This window comes from Eleutherodactylus coqui, chromosome 12 (genome assembly GCF_035609145.1).
Source record: "Eleutherodactylus coqui strain aEleCoq1 chromosome 12, aEleCoq1.hap1, whole genome shotgun sequence".
NCBI classification, from domain to species: Eukaryota; Metazoa; Chordata; class Amphibia; order Anura; family Eleutherodactylidae; genus Eleutherodactylus; species Eleutherodactylus coqui.
The window spans coordinates 123714189-123734081 of record NC_089848.1 but is presented as its reverse complement, the minus strand read 5'-3'; the positions used below and the strand labels follow the sequence as shown (position 1 = coordinate 123734081).

At 51.7% G+C, this 19893-nt stretch overlaps 1 protein-coding gene across 1 annotated transcript in view; it reads right to left on the bottom strand.

Annotated features, from left to right (window-relative positions):
* LOC136586785 (macrophage mannose receptor 1-like) overlaps positions 1–19893 on the bottom strand; it is a 359197-nt gene that overhangs the window by 329372 nt on the left and 9932 nt on the right. Inside the window, exons 2-3 of the mRNA XM_066585009.1 lie at positions 13488–13880; positions 13077–13250 (exon numbers count right to left, since the gene is read on the bottom strand). Coding sequence (XP_066441106.1) covers positions 13077–13250; positions 13488–13880 — 567 coding nt within the window. The remainder of the gene's footprint in view (positions 1–13076; positions 13251–13487; positions 13881–19893) is intronic.

Here is a 19893-nt window from a genome sequence, read left to right as displayed (position 1 = left end):
GAAAGAGGAACCATTTTTTCCCAATCAAGGCAGGGGCCCGAGAAAAGTTCCTGGGAGTCTATCTGCTCATCAGAATGTGTCATTTTCATGGAGTGAGGAGGCTGGGAGGAAGGAGGAGCAGCAGCGAGAGGATTCAAAGTTGCAGCAGTGGACGGCATAGAAGACTGGGTGGTCGATACTTTGCTGGATGCATTTACTGCTATCCACGACAGGACCCGCTCACACTGCTCTGTTTGTAATAAAGGTCTACCACGTGGACCCATAAATTGTGATATGAAGCTGGGGACCCCAGAGTCTTCGCTCTGGCCCTGCCTCTACCCCTTGCCACCCCACTGCCTCTTCCAACTTATCCTGCTGCACTTGCCTTCTCCTCTGAAGACCTCTCCTCAGTTGGCTTAGCGAACCAGGTGGGGTCAGTCACCTCATCGTCCAGCGGCTCTTCCTCTGAATCCTCTGTGCGCTCCTCCCTCGGACTTACTGCCCTTACTGCTACCTCACAGATAGACAACTGTGTCTCATCATCATATACCTCCTCACCCACTGAAAGCTCTTGAGACAGTTGCCGGAAGTCCCCGGCCTCATCCCCCGGACCCCAGGAACTTTTCAAAGGTTGGGCATTGGTCTCGACAAACTCATCAGGTGAGAGAGGAACCATTTTTTCCCAATCACGGCAGGGGCCCAAGAAAAGTTCCTGGGAGTCTATCTGCTCATCAGAATGTGTCATTTTCATGGAGTGAGGAGGCTGGGAGGAAGGAGGAGCAGCAGCGAGAGGATTCAAAGTTGCAGCAGTGGACGGCATAGAAGACTGGGTGGTCGATACTTTGCTGGATGCATTTACTGCTATCCACGACAGGACCTGCTCACACTGCTCTGTTTGTAATAAAGGTCTACCACGTGGACCCATAAATTGTGATATGAAGCTGGGGACCCCAGAAACTTGCCTCTCTTGTGAGAGTGTGAGACAGCCTCCAATATGTGTACATTGTATTTATTACTGTTAATAGTCCACTACTGTGTGTTTTATTATTTGTCCACAAGAGGTCGCTGTTCTACAGGAAAGATTTTGGTCAAGCTGTGAGGTTACAGGACCATGGTAGCCTGTGATTGGAGCACCCATTGCCTGGTGACAGTGTGCGCACGGGAAGAGAAAAAATAAAAAGCGTGCGTACACTGTGATGGGACAGCTGGTCGACGGAGCCATCTGAGTGGAGCTGCGGAAGAGGGAAGGAGGTTGTATCCTGAAGGGACCGAAGTTGCAGCGGATTCAAATTTTGACCAGATGCCCGCTGGATGGGAGAAGACTTGCTGCCGGGGATGTTGCTGAACAACCGGAGCGAGACTGGCTATTGTGTGTACAATACTGGATTCCGCTGAGGAAGTGAGTAACGGCTCTCTGCGGTACCGCACACTTTTCTGGAGGAGCCCCTCATCCGTCTAGACTTTTTGGCTGATCATACAGCAGACTGGTCTACATGCACGCAAGACACGATATTTTGGCGCCAAGTTACTTGGGCCTGCGTTTGGCCTGTAGTTAGATTGGGTAGGGTTATGGACCATGTCAGGCCACACTTCAGTGGGATCGGCATAGTGGCTAGCAGGTTACATCCAGCCGTCAGTAAGAACCTTCTGGATAACATTCACCTGGCTATATAGCCGCTGTTCTTTATACATGTTCCATATTGTATTGGGTCTGGGGGGATAGAGTCAGTGTGTGTAAGCTTGTAAGCTGTTGTGCTGCACCGCTGGTACTCAGATCACTTTCCCTTTCCTTTGTTCCTTAGTAGCGGTATTAATAGGTAACAATGGGCTGGTTTATTTAGGCCTGCCCGTTAGGTAAAAGCATAGTCTATTATAGTAGCGCCCTTTGGGGAGTACAGCGCTGTACAGCACAAGGGCCTCAGCCATCTGGCTGAGTGTATGTGAGTTTTGTTGGGTTACCTATTGTTTGTGGTCACGTGGGCCACAGTGCTTTAGTATAATTTGGTTTGCACCTGAACTGGTGTCAGAGACGTTTTCCTTGTCTGTGACTTCGCTGTATCCTGGGGTGCCCACCCCGGTACACGGCTTACAACTTGGCGTAGTCGGCAGGATACAGCGACCGTTATGGACGGGAACGCGGCGGAAATTAATCCAGAGTCGCCGACCCAGAGTTTAGCTAAGGGTGCCCCAGCACTGCCATTACAGCCTGCACCTGTCACTTTAGCCCAGATAGGACACTTGTCAGTTGGGGCATTAATGCAGCCACGCCCCAAATTCAACGAGAAAAACATGACGTTGCAGGACTGGGCCGAAAGGGTGTGGAGCGTGGTTAAAATATGCAACCTGACTACTGAGGTGCGTGCAGAAATAGCATTGGGGGCCTTGGAGGGTGACGTAAGACGGACTGTAATGGTGTGGCCTGAGTCAGAGAGGGACACCTTAGATAAAATATTGTCCCTGCTGGAAGGAGCTCAAGGGGCACGCACCAAGGTAGCACAATTGCAAAGCCAGTTCTTCAATCGGTCACAACGGGAGGACGAGACTTTGATGCAATATTCTAACACCCTGCAAGAGACATTGAATGAAGTGCAGCAACTGGACCCAGAGGCTATGGGAGCCTTCCGGGGGGTGGACTGGCTATTACATGACCAGTTCATAATAGGGTTATCCAATAAGTTATTGCAGGACAAGATGCAAGAGATAGCCTGGGCGACACCTGAACTGATGTTCTCCCAGGTTTACCTGCCTGCAGTAGAGAGGGAAGAGGAGCCCATGCCTGTGGCTGTGAAAGCAGTAAGTAGCACCGGAGTTACCAGAGGTTGATCGGGTCCGGAAGACTCAGAGTCCCTGAAGGATATAGTCCAGGCCCTGTGGACAGAGTTGAGAGAACTCTGAGTAGAAGTGTCACAGATGAAAGCTGGGTCACCTCAGGCTCCAAAAATGGTCCCACCACCCCACCTGGCTCCATCAAGGATAAGCCAGGTGCGTGGGCCCACCAACAGAGGTCGTTCTAGTGTTCGGAGATCGTGGTGACCCCTCTGCTGGTACTGCTGACAGTTTGGCCATATCGCCAGAGAGTGCCCGATGCAGGTAGAGCCCGAGCCACCGTTAAACTCCCGACCGCCGCAATAACAGGGCATCCTGTGGCGGTTCATCAAGGTCTAAGTCCTGTACGCGATGATCGCGATCTGTATGCTAACAGCCCTGTTATAGAAGCGGAGATGGAAGGCAAGAAAGTACGCTGCCTAGTTGATACTGGGTCGGAGTGCACCCTAATGCCTCTGGAGTTCTTTGAGAGACACTTCGGCCACATGATAGAGCCGGAAGATGGGAGTGTCATCAGATTGACGGCTGCAAATAACGGGGAGATGGATGTACGAGGCATAGTCTGGATGCGAGGCTGCCTGTTTGGGCAGGATATTGGCAGGAAGGGGGTCGTACTGGAGGATCACCCCTTGAGGAAAAGGTTAGATGTAACGCTGGGAATGAACGTGCTGAGAGACCTAGACCAACATCTTTATGCCAAGGAAGGGCCTGAATACTGGCAGCGGGCCACCTCACATCGGCCGACTCAGAAGGTTTTGCAGCATATGGTGAGGAGCTGCAGTCTGCAAAAGAGCACCATGTCCGATAAGGCTATTGGGCGCGTGAAGGTACCACTGAGGGCCCCGATGAAGATCCCTCCACGACGGGAACAAATCCTGGTGCTGCCGGTAGGAGCTGGGAGGAAGCTGAATGGGCTGGAGGTTTCAATCGAGCCTGCCCCCCAAGGGGAAAGGTCAGCCCATTCCCTGGTAGCTCGGGCTCTTGCCACTGTTAAGGATGGATGTGTGCCGGTACGCTGCATCAATGTTTCGGAGAGTGAGTTGACTGTTCCTGGAAATACCCTGTTGGCCGAAGTTTATGTGTCTGAGGGGGACATCCTTCGTGGAGAGGCTTCACGCTACAGCCAGATAGAAGGTCAGCCTGGACCTTTGCAGTAGAGGTCAAGCAAAAAGTGGCCCCGACGTCAGAGTGGAATGGTCGAGTGATTATGGCCCTGATGGGGGTGGATCTCTGGGCCCTGACTCCGGGGCAACAGACTAGAGATGAGCGAGCACCAAAATGCTCCGGTGCTTCTTGCTCGAGTCGAAATTTTTGCGATGCTCGAGAGTTTGTTTCGAGTAACAAACACCATTGAAGTCAATGGGCGACTCGAGCATTCCTGTATATGACCCATGCTCCGCTAAGGTTTTCATTTGTGAAAATCTGGAAAACCCAAGAAAGTGATGGAAACGACACAGAAACGGATAGGGCAGGCGAGGGGCAACATGCTGGGCTGCATCTCAGGTTCACAGGTCCCACTGTTAAGCCACAATGGCGGCAAGAGTGGGCCCCCGCCCCTAACAATTTTTACTTCGGACAAACCCTCATTCGCAAGGCACACCTTAGCTAAGCACCACACTACTTCTAACCAAGCACAATCACTGCCTGTGGGACACACCGCTGCCTCTTCTCTTAGGTTATGTGCTGCCCAACCCCCCCCCCCCCCCCCCCCGTGCACGACCCTGCACACAAAAGTGTCCCTGCGCAGCCTTCCTTCAGCTGCCCTCATGCCATACGCTCACTTCATTGCCACACCACCCTCATGTCTATTTATAAGTGCATCTGCGATGAGGAGGAACCGGAGGCACACACTGTAGAGGGTTCGCAGGGCCAGGTAGCGACCCTCTTTAAAAGGGACGGGGCGATAGCCTACAATGCAGTTGAGAATCAATGAGAAATTGACATTTGATCTTCATTCCAATAAAGTGCCAACCTCCGTCAGGAGCTGCAAACGTGGGCATGAGTTACATAGCTATGGGGAATCCATGTGCCCACACAGTATTCATTCTGTCTAGGTGTCAGATAGCTCAATCGACACCGCAAGAGGAAAGTCATCTGCACTCTGCCCCCTACCCAAGTCAGTCAGTGTCTTTGTGCCAGACAGGTCAAACACCGCGATGGGAAGTCTGTGTGCACCAACAGCATAGGTGGGTCCAATGCAACCCAAGACATGAACAATAAAGAAATCAGTGGCCAAACATGGCAGACTTACACTGCGCCAACGACATAGGCCTCGGGCCACAGCTTCAGCAATCATAGGCATGAAGCGGACTTCAATGCTAGTACACCTGTGAAGGTCTCATTAAATCACTTACGTTTTCTTTCACTGCTCCAAAGACTGCATTAGCTAGGAAAAAGTTCCACAGGCCCAACCTGGCGCCGTTGCAGTTCCCCCAGGCCATAGGCCTCGGCCAACAGCTTCAGCAATCATAGGCAGGAAGCGGACTTCGATGCTAGTACACCTGTGAAAGTCTCTGTAAATTCGTTACGTTTTTTTTCACCGCTCCAAAGACTGCATTAGCCAGGAAAAAGTTCCACAGACCCAACCTGGCGCCGTTGCAGTTCCCCCGGGACATAGGCCTCAGCCAACAGCTTCAGCAATCGTAGGCAGGAAGCGGACTTCGATGCTAGTAAACCTGTGAAGGTCTTAGTAAATCCGTTATGTTTTCTTTCACCGCTCCAAAGACTAGATTAGCTAGGAAAAAGCTCCACAGGCCAAACCTGGTGCCGTCGCAGTTCCCCCGGGACATAGGCCTCGCCCAACAGCTTCAGTAATCATAGGCAGGAAGCAGACTTCGATGCTAGTACACCTGTGAAGGTCTCACTAATGCAGCTATGCTCCTCTCCTGTGGCCCAAACAAGTTTCTCAGATAACTGTGGTAACACGACAGAAAATACATGATGGCAATGCTGACTCCCTGACCCCAAGCAGGAGGAGGAGGTGGCCTCACAAGGCCAAGAAACCATGACCAGGACCCGCTGTAACCTGTGCTGAAAGGTTGTGAGTGGGCCCTTGGCCAGGCTCAGTCGCAGCAAACACCTTGTGTAGCCCAAGGTGCTGCGAGTGACATAGCAATGGGGAATCTATGTGTCCACACACTACTTATTCTGTTTGGGTGTCGGATACCTCATCGACAATGCAAGGGGTAAGCCATCTGCTCTCTGCACCCTACCCGAGTCTGTCAGTCTTTTGAGGACAGACAGGTAAAACACCTCTATGGGAAGTCTGTGTGCACCCACAGCATGGGTGGGCCCAAGGAACTTAAAGACAGTACACATAAAGAAATCAGAGTGCCCAAACATGGCAGACTTTCACTGCGCCCAGGACACAGGCCTGTGCACAAACCCTCAGCACTCGCGGCCATAGAGCGGACTCCGATGCTACCGTAGTTGTGAACGTCTCATTAGCGCTGTATCGCTCCTCTTGTTTGTCCCAATGCAGTACCCCGGATAGCTGTGGTAACGTGAGAGAAAATATATGTTGGCTTCGGCCCACACTCCATGCCCTAGTCAGTCAGTGTTTTTTTGGGGGCCAGATAGGTAGAACACCGCAATGGGAAGACTTAGTGCACCCATAGTATGCACAGACCCCTGTAATATTCCTGTAGCAAAGGTATAAGCTGACTCTAGTAACAGTTATGTTGCAGAAGTCTAGGGAGACCCCAGTAACATTTCAGTGGTAACAGTATAGGCAGACCCCAGCAACATTTGTGTAGTAACAGTATAGGCAGACCCCAGTAACATTTGTGTAACAGCAGTATAGGCAGACCCCTGTAACATTTGTGTAGCAGCAGTAGAGGCAGACCCCTGTAACATTTCTGCAGCTGAAGTATAGGCAGACACCTGTAACATTAATGCAGTTACGCTCCTCTCCTTTGGCCCAAACAAGTTTCTCAGATAACTGTGGTAACACGAGAGAAAATTCATGATGCGCATTGCTGATCCCCTGACCCCAAGCAGGAGGAGGAGGTGGCCTTGCAAGGCCAAGAAACCATGACCAGGACCCGCTGTAGCCTGTGTGGGAAGGATGTGAGCGGACCCTTACCCAGGCTCGTTCCCAGCAAACACCTTGTAAGACCCAAGGCGCCACGACTGACATAGCAATGGGAAGTCCATGTGCTCACACAGTATTCATTCTGTCTAGGTGTCGGATAGCTCTATCGACACCGCAAGGGGAAAGCCATCTGCACTATGCACCCTACCCAAGTCAGTCAGTGACTTTGTGCCGGACAGGTAAATCACCACTATGGGAAGTCTTGAAGTCTATGAAGAAATGATAGTGCCCAAACATGCCAGACTTTCACTGTGCTGAGTACATAGGCCTCTGCACACACCCTCAGCAATCGTGGGCATAGAGCAGACTCCGATGCTAGTACAGCTGTGAAGGTCTCATCAATGCAGTAACGCTCCTCTTCTTTGGCCCAAACCAGTGTCTCAGATAACTGTGGTGACACGGGAAAAAATACATGATGCCCAGTGCTGATCCCCTGACCCCAAGCAGGAGGAGAAGGAGAATCATTACAAGCCCAAGACACCATGACCAGGAACCGCAATAGTCTGTGTGGGAAGCACGTTAGCGGACCCAGGGTCAGGCTCGGTTCCAAGCCTCCATCTTTGTGACCCAAGGTGCCCTGAGTTACATAGCAACGGGAAATCCATGTGTCGCAACATAGATAGCTCAACACTTGAAGGGGCAGTCTTTGATTTCCTTGGCCTAGCCTATGCTGTAAGTGCACAAAGATGGTATTACACAGGAAGAAATCGGAGTGCCCAACCATAGGAGAGTTTCGCCCCGCCAAGCAACTGGGCCTCGGCCAGCAATTCTGGCCTAGTCAGTCACTGTATTATTTGTGCCACATAAGTAAAACACCACGATGGGAAGACTTAATGCACCCATAGTATAGACAGACCGCTGTAACATTCCTGTAGCAAAGGTATAAACAGACCCCAGGAACATTTCTGTAGCAGCAGTATAGGCAGACCCCTGTAACATTTTTGTAGCTGAAGTATAGGCAGACCCCAGTACCATTTCTGTAGTGGAAGTATAGGCAGACCCCAGTAACATTTCTCTAGCAGCAGTATACGCAGACCCCTGTAACATTTCTGTAGCAGCAGTATCAGCAGACCCCTGTAACATTTATGTAGCAGAAGCATATGCATATTTTGTAGCAGCAGTATAGGCTGTGAGGAAGGAGGAGCAGCAGCCAGAGGATTCAGAGTTTCAGCAGTGGACGGCATAGAAGACTGGGTGCCTGATACATTGCCGGAGGAACCAAGAATCGCCCCATTGAGTGGGGGTCACGGCAACAAGAGGCTTTCGAGGTGATAAAGAAGGTTCTAACCAGTGCACCCCTGGCTTATGCACGGTTTGACACCCCGTTCTTGTTGTACACTGACGGAAGCCTGCATGGTCTGGGGGCCGTGCTGTCTCAAATTCAAGATGGACATGAAAGAGTGATTGCTTATGGCAGCCGGTCTTTAAGCGAGTCGGAGCACAATCCTGACAACTATAGCTCTTTTAAGTTGGAACTTTTGGCACTGGTGTGGGCCATGACCGAAAGGTTTGCGGAGTACCTGACGGGTGCCGAATTGACTGTGATGACGGACAATAACCCGTTAGCACACTTGGAGAATGCCAAGCTAGGGGTTCTTGAACAGAGATGGATGGCTCGCCTCTCCAAGTACCAATATCGTATCCGGTTCCGGTCGGAGAGAGAAAATGGCAACGCGGATGCGCTTTCCCGAGTTCCCGTAAGATTGCCGACCCAGAGTGGTGATGAGGAGCTAGAGGACATCGAAATCCCGGATCTTGGCAGGGCGCCCACTTTCCAGAACATAACACATTCAAATGGGGTGGCTTCGGGAATACCGATGGTGTTGGGAAAGACGTTAGCAGATTGGGAGAGAGTCCAAAACAGCTGCCCGGACCAAAAGAAAGTGAAGCAGTGGGTCCGGAGCAAAATATGGCCTCGGCCTGAAGAGCGCGCCAGCTTAACTCCAGAGGGTCAAAGGCTGCTAAGACAGTGGGATAAATTGAGTGTTGTCCAGGGGGTCCTGTGCAGGACCACATACCTACAGTCAGCGTTGCAGTACTGACAACAGATTGTCATTCCCATGTTGCTGGGGCCGGCAGCAGCCCAGGAGGCCCATGACAGGGGTGCCCATTTCAGGAGCGATAAGACATACAAATGGCTCCAGCGATTGGTGTATTGCCCTGACTTGGGAGACATGGTGACTGAGGCCTGTCTCAAGTGTCGGCCCTTTGGACTGAGTAAGTGTCCCGAGGAACGGGCTCCGATACAAACTATCAGTACATCTGCCCCCCTAGAGATTTTGATGATTGACTATGTGCAGATTGGGTGCTCTACCTCAGGACATTCCTACTGTTTAGTCATGACAGACCATTTCACTAAATATGCGGTGGCCATGCCCACCAGAGATCAAACGGTGGAATCGGCCTCAAAAGCATTTTGTAAACATTTTATACAAGTGTTTGGGTGTCCACAGAGAATTCATTCCGATCAAGGGGCTTGTTTCCAGGGTACTCTGATGGGCGAGTTGTATCAGCTCTATGGGATTGAACGTTCCCGCATGACCCCATACCACCCCCAAGGGAATGAGGTGTGCGAACAGTTCAACCGCCCCTTGATCCAGATGCTGCGAACTTTGGAGGATAGCCAAAAGGCTCGATGGCCAGAGTATTTGCCCAAGCTGATGTGGGCTTATAACAACAGGGTACACAACACCACGGGTTACTCTCCACATATGCTGATGTTCGGGAGAGCAGGCCAGGAGATTGAGGATCTCCACATGCCCGACCCGATGGGGCCACCCCCGAGGAATGCTACCCCATGGGTACAAGAACACCGCCGTCAGTTGAGAGCAGTGCACAGGGTTGTGGGAGAACGCCTGAGGCAAGTGGTGCATCCAAATTCAAGACCAGTGCAGAGAGATGAGTTCACTCCGGGTGACCGAGTGTTAGTCAGGGCCAAGAGGCCATCTGGAAAGTTGGATGGGCGATGGTAGGCGGTTCTGTATATGGTGAAGCGAAGGGTAGTTCCTGACATACCAGTTTATGAAGTAGAGCCAGTAGGAACTGGGGGACCCTCGCGGAGTTTGCACCATAATATGTTAAGATGTTGTAACTTTGAAGAGGCCACAGCTGAGAAGGAGGTGTCTACCCCCGCCATGTGTACTAGGGAACCACCCTTAGAAGAGGAAAGCAGGGTCATCTCAGTCCCTATCCCGGAGGAGGTTCCAGTTCAGACAAATCTGACACCCAGGGAGGGAGCTACACAATCAGTAGTGCATCCTTCAGTGACTGTGCCCAACTCCCACAACTCTACGACTCTGCGTAGGACGACTAGGTCCAAGGCTGGCGTACCTCCACTGCGCTATGCGCAGGACGAGTTTGTTTGGGGAAGGTTGCCGGGAGCGTCAAACTCTAGTGGGGTGGCATGTGAGAGTGTGAGACAGCCTCCAATATGTGTACATTGTTCTTGTTACTGTTAATAGTCCACTACTGTGTGCTTTATTATTTGTCCACAAGAGGTCGCTGTTTTACAGAAAAGATTTTGGTCAAGCTGTGAGGTGACAGGACCATGGTAGCCTGTGATTGGAGCACCCGTTGCCTGGTGACAGCTTGCGCACGGGAAGAGAAAAAATAAAAAGCGTGCGTACACTGTGATGGGACAGCTGGTCGAGGGAGCCATCTGAGTGGAGCTGCGGAAGAGGGAAGGAGGTCGTATCCTGAAGGGACCGGAGCTGCAGCGGATTCAGATTTTGACCAGATGCCCGCTGGATGGAAGAAGACTTGCTTCCGGGGATGTTGACTGGCTATTGTGTGTACAATACTGGATGCCGCTGAGGAAGTGAGTAACGGCTCTCTGCGGTACCGCACACTTTTCTGGAGGAGCCCCTCATCCGTCTAGACTTTTTGGCTGATCATACAGCAGACTGGTCTACGTGCACGCAACACATGATATTTTGGCGCCAAGTTACTTGGGCCTGCGTTTTGGCCTGTAGTTAGATTAGATAGGGTTATGGACCGTGTCAGGCCACACTTCAGTGGGATCGGCATAGTGGCTGACAGGCCACATCCAGCCGTCAATAAGAACCTTCTGGAGAACATTCACCTGGCTATATAGCCGCTGTTCTTTATACATGTCCCATATTGTATTGGATCTGGGGGGATAGAGTTAGTGTGTGTAAGCTTGTAAGCTGTTGTGCTGCACCGCCGGTACTCAGATCACTCTCCCTTTCCTTTGTTCCTTAGTAGCGGTATTAATAGGTAACAAGGGGCCGGTTTATTTAGGCCTGCCCGTTAGGTAAAAGCATAGTCTATTATAGTAGCGCCCTTTGGGGAGTACAGCGCTGTACAGCACAAGGGCCCCAGCCATCTGGCTGAGTGTGTGTGAGTTTTGTCGGGTTACCTATTGTTTGTGGTCACGTGGGCCACAGTGCTTTAGTAAGAATCAGATTGCACCTGAACTGGTGTCAGAGACGTTTCCCTTGTCTGTGACTTCACTGTATCCTGGGGAGCCCACCCCGGTACACGGCTTACACTCTACAAATCCCGCAGCAGCCGGCTGCGATTCACCTGGACCAGGAACTCGGCGTGTGCCCACACCCTCACTTGGACCTCCGCGTCGTCGCCCGCGTCCACGTCCTCGACCCCTACCCCTCAGCATGGTGTATTACGAATAGAGCAGACGCAGAGCGGTGTAAAAAAATTAGGCAATTATTGGCCTGCAGTTGGAGGATCACAGCGGTTATGTAACGCACACTGCAGTACGAAAAAAAATATACGCTAGGCTGCAAAAAGGCCTAGCTGGGTAATAGTGAGCCACTACAACTCCCACACGGTCACAGGTAGCCCTAAGAAGGACCTTTCTTTCCAAACAGCCTAGATAGCGTGTATATGTCTTTCCCTCTATCAGGGGCTGTCGCCGCACACTGTGCGTGAAGTTGACGGGACGCACAGAGCGGTGTAAAAAATTAGGCAATTATTGGCCTGCAGTTGGAGGATCACAGCGGTTATGTAACGCACACTGCAGTACGAAAAAAAATATACGCAAGGCTGCAAAAAGGCCTAGCTGGGTAATAGTGAGCCACTACAACTCCCAGCAGCCACGCAGTAAATTGCACACGGTCACAGGTAGCCCAAAGAAGAACAGTTGGGTACTTATTGACAGGATTCTACACTACCACTGTCCCTGCCTCACCAGTACTGCCCCTATACTCTGTATAATTGACTGCAGACTGAGAATGCAATAGTCTGCACAGCCCAAGAGGAAAAAAAAACATTTGTGCAAAACTGCTCCCAGCAGCCCAACAGTAATGCACACGGTCACATGTAGCCCTAAGAAGGACCGTTGGGGTACTTGAAGATGCAAACAGTAGCCTAACACTCTCCCTATAGCAGGAACAGTAGGAACAGCACTCTCCCTAATTCCTGCCAGCGTGTGTCAGAGGCGAGCCGCGGGCGGGACCGCTTTAAATACTCGGCGGTCACTTGATCTCACCAGCCACTCACTGCAGGGGGGGGTGGGATAGGGCTGGAACGTCACAGGAGGAAGTTGTAATGCTTTCCCTGCATGTCTATTGGGCAGAAAATGCCGCTAAACATGCAGGGAAGGAAATGGAATTGACTCAAGTACCGCGTGGTGCTCGTCTCGAGTAACGAGCATCTCGAGCACCCTAATACTCGAGTGAGCATCAAGCTCGGACGAGTACGTTTGCTCATCTCTAATCAGAACTAGAGAGGAGCGAACCTACTCGGCCACACCCCTTTTTCGCCCGAGCACCGCGATTTTCAAGTACTTCCGTACGCGGGCGAAAAGATTCGGGGGGCGCCGTGGGTGAGTGGGGGTTGCTGCGGGGAGTGTGGGGGAGAGGGAGAGAGAGAGGGCTCCCCCCTGTTCCCCACGGCTACCCCCCGCTCCGCCACGCCTCCCCCCGCTCCCCGGCACCCCCGAATCTTTTCACCCGAGTACTGAAGTACTCGAAAATTGCGGTGCTCGATCGAGTAATTACTCGAGACGAGTACGTTCGCTCATCTCTAATCAGAACCTGTGAACAATGTTGGTGTGAATCAGCTTATCTGGAAATGAGCCAACAGCAAAGACTCCTTACATACATTTCCACCTTTCACATCAATCTTGACAGTATGAATATTTTGAATTGATATCTAATATAGCTACCAAACTAGTATAAACTACTGTAACACTTACATGTAGATGGACAAAATCCATGCAGCTGGTCCGTGTCGTAATCTGAAGTGGTGGAACACCAGAGTCGTCCATCGGATTGTCCAGCGGCCGTACAATCTACATAAATTGTGTTGTTGAACTTGAAGGGGAACTTGCAGGGCCGCCCGTTACTATTTCCTTTTAAAGTATATATTTCTGTGGAAAAGCATATTGTATCATTGCTCTCAAGTTAGAATACCTAATGTATTTGGCTCTGTTCAGATTTGGATAGGAGTCTCCAACTAAGGTTGCTACCCGGCTTGTGACCAACTGGGCCAACCAGTAATTATTTCAAGAGACTGATGCCGGTATTTACCTTTTACTAGCAATGTTAATTGCTGCTAAAAATAAGGTACTATGGCCACTAAATGACAATGATAACATCCTCCTTACCTTCATAAGATTTAACACATAAATCGTCCTTCGATGAATGGATATGCCATCGTCTCGAATCTCCTGTCCCAAAAGACAGGACCAGTTTTTTGTTATCGCTGTAGGTCATGTACAGATCACCTTTAAGGACTCCAAACAAGGTCTCATTTTTACATTCCCACTTTTGGAGGTCACTCTTGCCATCACACGTGTTCAGCGTCACTGCTGACTGTTCTGCTACAGATGATACAGACAAGCATTTTTCTGTCCCCACATTTATGAGCTGATCTTCAGAAATCCATTGAAATTTCTGCATAATGGAATTCTCATTACATTCGGCCATGACGAGTGCAGAATCCTCTGCTTGTAGACATTGCTTGCAGGCGTCATTGTAGATTAAAAAGGTTTTAAAACCTAAAAAACAAGGTGACTTTATATTAATACCTTTAACTGCAATTTTATTCTATAATTGGATTATTTCTTGCAGGTTAGGGTACATGCACTCGGGAGATCAAAAAGTTGCACTCAATATAACAGCGACAGAATCTTTTAGACACGATTGCCTTAAAGGGGTTGTCCCGCACCGAAACAGTTTTTTTTTTTTTTTGCATAGGCCCCCCGTTCAGCGCAGGACAAACCCAAGGGATGTGTTGAAATTTAAAAAAATGTTTTACTTACCCGAATCCCCTCGCTGCAACTTCTTCCTTCTTTTCCTCCAAGATGGCCGCCGCGATCTTCACCCACGATGCACCGCGGGTCTTCTCCCATGGTGCACCGTGGGGTCATTGCCGATTCCAGCCTCCTGATTGGCTGGAATCGGCACACGTGACGGGCGGAGCTACGCGATGACGCATAGAAGGGGGTTGAGCCAGAACGCCGCTCGTGCCCGGACCGACCAGAAGGGAGAAGACTAGAGATGAGCGAACGTGTTCGTCCGAACTTGATATCCGTGCGGATATTAGGGTGTTCGGGATGTTCGTTATTCGTAACGAACACCATGCGGTGTTCGGGTTACTTTCACTTCCTTCCCTGAGACGTTAGCGCACTTTTCTGGCCAATTGAAAGACAGGGAAGGCATTACAACTTCCCCCTGTGACGTTCAAGCCCTATACCACCCCCCTGCTGTGAGTGGCTGGCGAGATCAGGTGTCCGCCGAATATAAAAGTCGGCCCCTCCCGCGGCTCGCCTCAGATGCCTTGTGAGTTAGATGAGGGACAGTGCTGTTTGTACCGGAGCTGCTGTAGGGAAAGAATTGGTAGTTAGTGTAGGCTTCAAGACCCCCAAAGGTCCTTATTAGGGCCACTGATAGCTGTGTGTTGGCTGCTGTTAGCAGTGGCAATTTTTTTTTCTTCTCAAAATCGGCTCTGCAGAGCGTTGCACCCGGCATTAGGGACAGAAGTGTTGCATAGGCAGGGAGAGTGTTAGGAGTGAGTGTAGCCTTCAAGAACCTCAACGGTCCTTTCTAGGGCCATATTTAACCGTGTGCAGTACTGTGCTGGCTGCTGTTAGCTGTGCTGCATATTTTTTTTTTTCTCAAAATCGCCTCTGCAGAGCATTGCACCCTCCATTGATACTGCAGGGAAAGAATTGTGTAGGCAGGGCCACAACACAGTTATTATTCATTGAATATACGCAGTGCGGCCTTTTGCTTGTAAAACAAGTGAAAAAAATTGTATTTGACCTGCCTCTGTCCGTCCTGTGGAGTGTGGACACGTGTGAGCTGCGTGTACAACGTTAAAAAATCAGACGCACCCAGCTACGGTTTACTGCTGGCTTCGCCATTTGCTTTCCTTAATTGGGAAAAAAAATACCTGCTCTGCCAGAGTTATAATAACTCTGCTACCCTCACGTTCTGTGACACATTAGCAGGGCCACAGCACAGTTATTAAACTTCTCATGTTCATTGAATATACGCAGTGCTGCCTTTTGGTGGAAAAAAACTGAAAACAAATCTATTTGTCCTGCCTCTGTCCGTCCTAAGGGCTGTGTGTACGTGTCGGCTGCGTGTGCAACGTTTAAAAATCAGACGCACCCAGCTACGTTTTACTGCTGGCTTCGCCATTTGCTTTCCTTAATTGGGAAAAAAATACCTGCTCTGCCAGAGTTATAATAACTCTGCTACCCTCACGTTCTGTGACACATTAGCAGGGCCACAGCACAGTTATTAAACTTAGATTATTCATTCACTAGAGGCAGTGGGGCCTTTCGTTTTCAAAAAAGGGAAAAAAATATATTTGGCCTGCAGTCTTGCGCCAATTTATTTCCTGCCTGTGAAATCAAATCACTGGTAATACAGCATGCTGAGGGGTAGGGGTAGGCCTAGATGACGTGGACGCGGCCGAGGACGCGGAGGGCCAAGTCAGGGTGTGGGCACAGGCCGAGCTCCTGATCCAGGTGTGTCGCAGCCGACTGCTGCGCGATTAGGAGAGAGGCACGTTTCTGGCGTCCCCACATTCATCGCCCAATTAATGGGTCCACGCGGGAGACGGTTATTAGAAAATGAGCAGTGTGAGCAGGTCCTGTCCTGGATGGCAGAAAGTGCTTCAAGCAACCTATCGTCAACACGCAGTTCTGCGCCGTCCACTGCTGCAAATCCGAATCCTCTGTCTGCTGCTCCTCCTTCCTCCCAGCCTCCTCACTCCACTACAATGGCACCTGCTCAGGAGCGGGAACACTCCCAGGAACTGTTCTCGGGCCCCTGCTTAGATTGGGCAGCAGCGGTTCCTCTCCCACCAGAGGAGTTTATCGTCACTGATGCCCAACCATTAGAAAGTTCCCGGGGTCCGGGGGAAGAGGCTGGGGACTTCCGCCAACTGTCTCAACAACTTTCTGTGGGTGAGGAGGACGATGACGATCAGACACAGTTGTCTTGCAGTGAGGTAGTAGTAAGGGCAGTAAGTCCGAGGGAGCAGCGCACAGAGGATTCGGAGGAAGAGCAGCAGGACGATGAGGTGACTGACCCCACCTGGTGTGCAACGCTTACTCAGGAGGACAGGTCTTCAGAGGGGGAGTCAAGGGCATCAGCAGGGCAGGTTGCAAGAGGCAGTGCGGTGGCCAGGGGTAGAGGCAGGGCCAGACCGAATAATCCACCAAGTGTTTCCCAAAGCGCCCCCTCGCGCCATGCCACCCTGCAGAGGCCGAGGTGCTCTAAGGTCTGGCAGTTTTTCACAGAGACGCCTGACGACCGACGAACAGTGGTGTGCAACCTTTGTCGCGCAAAGCTCAGCCGGGGAGCCAACACCAACAGCCTCACCACCACCACCATGCGCAGACATATGATGGCCAAGCACCCCACAAGGTGGGACGAAGGCCGTTCAGCGCCTCCGGTTTGCACCCCTGCCTCTCCCCCTGTGCCCCAACCTGCCACTGAGATGCAACCCCCCTCTCAGGACACAGGCACTACCGCCTCATGGCCTGCACCCACACCCTCATCTCCGCTGTCCTCGGCCCCATCCAGCAGTGTAGTTCAGCGCACCGTCCAGCCGTCGCTTGCACAACTGTTGGAGCGCAAGCGCAAGTACGCCGCCACGCACCCGCACGCTCAAACGTTAACCGTCCGCATAGCAAAATTCATCAGCCTTGAGATGCTGCCGTATAGGGTTGTGGAAACTGAGTCCTTCAAAAGTATCATGGAGGCGGCGGCCCCGCGCTACTCAGTTCCCAGTCGCCACTACTTTTCCCGATGTGCCGTCCCAGCTCTGCACGACCACGTCTCCCGCAACATTGTACGCGCCCTCACCAACGCGGTTACTGCCACGGTCCACTTAACAACGGACACGTGGACAAGCACAGGCGGGCAGGGCCACTACATCTCCCTGACGGCACATTGGGTGAATTTAGTGGAGGCTGGGACAGAGTCAGAGCCTGGGACCGCTCACGTCCTACCCACCCCCAGAATTGCGGGCCCCAGCTCGGTGGTGGTATCTGCGGAGGTGTATGCTTCCTCCACTAAAGCACCCTCCTCCTCCTCTGTCTCGCAATCAAGATGTGTTAGCAGCAGCATGTCGCCAGCAGTCGGTGTCGCGCGGTGTGGCAGCACAGCGGTGGGCAAGCATCAGCAGGCCGTGCTGAAACTACTCAGCTTAGGCGATAAGAGGCACACGGCCCACGAACTGCTGCAGGGTCTGACACAGCAGACCGACCGCTGGCTTGCGCCGCTGAGCCTCCAACCGGGCATGGTCGTGTGTGACAACGGCCGTAACCTGGTGGCGGCTCTGCAGCTCGGCAGCCTCACACACGTGCCATGCCTGGCCCACGTCTTTAATTTGGTGGTTCAGCGCTTTCTGAAAAGCTACCCACGCTTGTCAGACCTGCTCGTAAAGGCGCGCCGGCTCTGCGCACATTTCCGCAAGTCCCACACGGACGCTGCCACCCTGCGCACCCTGCAACATCACTTTAAGCTGCCAGTGCACCGACTGCTGTGCGACGTGCCCACACGGTGGAACTCTACGCTCAACATGTTGGCCAGGCTCTATGAACAGCGTAGAGCTATAGTCGAATACCAACTCCAACATGGGCGGCGCAGTGGGAGTCAGCCTCCTCAATTCCTTTCAGAAGAGTGGGCCTGGTTGGCAGACATCTGCCATGTCCTTGGTAATTTTGAGGAGTCTACCCAGGTGGTGAGCGGCGATGCTACAATCATTAGCGTCACCATTCCTCTGCTATGCATCTTGAGAAATTCCCTGCAAACCATAAAGGCAGCTGCTTTGCGCTCGGAAACGGGGGCGGTGGAAGACAGTATGCCGCTGGATAGTCAGGGCACCCTCCTGTCTATTTCTCAGCGCGTACAGGAGGAGGAGCATGAGGAGGAGGGGGAAGAGACAGCTTGGCCCGCTGCTGATGGTACACCGGCTGATTGCCTGTCATCCTTTCAGCGTGTATGGCCTGAGGAGGAGGAGGAGGAGGAGGAGGAGGAGGAGGATCCTGGCAGTGATCTTCCTAGTGAAGACAGCCATGTCTTGCGTACAGGTACCCTGGCACACATGGCTGACTTCATGTTAGGATGCCTTTCTCGTGACCCTCGCGTTGCACGCATTCTGGCCACAACGGATTACTGGGTGTACACACTGCTCGACCCACGCTATAAGGAGAACCTGCCCACTCTGATTCCCGAAGAGGAAAGGGGTTCGAGAGTGTTGCTATACCACAGGACCCTTGCGGACAAGCTGATGGTAAAATTCCCAGCCGACAGCGCTAGTGGCAGAAGGCGCAGTACCGAGGGCAAGGTAGCAGGGGAGGTGCGGAGATCGAGCAGCATGTACATCCCAGGCAGTGCAACAGTCTTTAAGGGCCTGGACAGCTTTATGGCTCCCCACCAAGACTGTGTCACCGCTCCCCAGTCAAGGCTGAGTCGGCGGGAGCACTGTAAAAGGATGGTGAGGGAGTACGTAGCCGATCGCACGACCGTCCTCCGTGACGCCTCTGCCACCTACAACTACTGGGTGTCGAAGCTGGACACGTGGCCTGAACTAGCGCTGTATGCCCTGGAGGTGCTTGCTTGTCCTGCGGCTAGCGTCTGGTCGGAAATGGTGTTTAGTGCGGCTATGGGAATCATCACAGATAAGCGTACCCGCCTGTCAACCGACAGTGCCGACAGGCTAACACTCATCAAGATGAACAAAGCCTGGATTTCCCCAGACTTCTCTTCTCCACCAGCGGACAGCAGCGATACGTAAGCATTACGTAGGCTGCACCCGCGGATGGAAGCTACGTTCTCTCTCACCATCCAAAACGGGGACATTTCTGCTTCATCAATCTGTGTCTAATATTCCTCCTCCTCCTGTTCCTCCTCCTGAAACCTCACGTAATCACGCTGAACGGGCAATTTATCTTAGGGCCACAAGGCTCACTCATCTAATTTTTCGAAACAATTTTTATATGTTTCAATGCTCTTAAAAGCGTTGAAACTTTAACTTGAACCAATTTTTCGTTAAACTGGGCTGCCTCCAGGCCTAGTTACCACTTAAGCCACATTAACCAAAGCGATTAATGGGTTTCACCTGCCATCTTGGTTGGGCATGGCCAATGTTTACTGAGGTACATTAGTACTGTTGGTACACCAATTTTTTGGGGCCCTCACCTACAGTGTAATCATAGCAATTTGTATGTTCTTCGCCTGCACTCATGGTACAGAAGTGTGTGTGGGGTTGGCCTACACTTTAGCTACATAAATGTAACTTGGGCCTTGGCTATACTAAGGCTACTGAAATGGAACTAAGACTGCGCTCCCACTATACTGCTGCTTCAGAATTGTTGCAGGGGCCTGTCTTGAGTGCTACTATTGCTGACATGGAACGAAGACTGCGCTCCCGCTATACTGCTGCTTCGGAATTGTTACTGGGGCCTGTCTTGAGTGCTACTATTGCTGACATGGAACGAAGACTGCGCTCCCGCTATACTGCTGCTTCGGAATTGTTAGTGGGGCCTG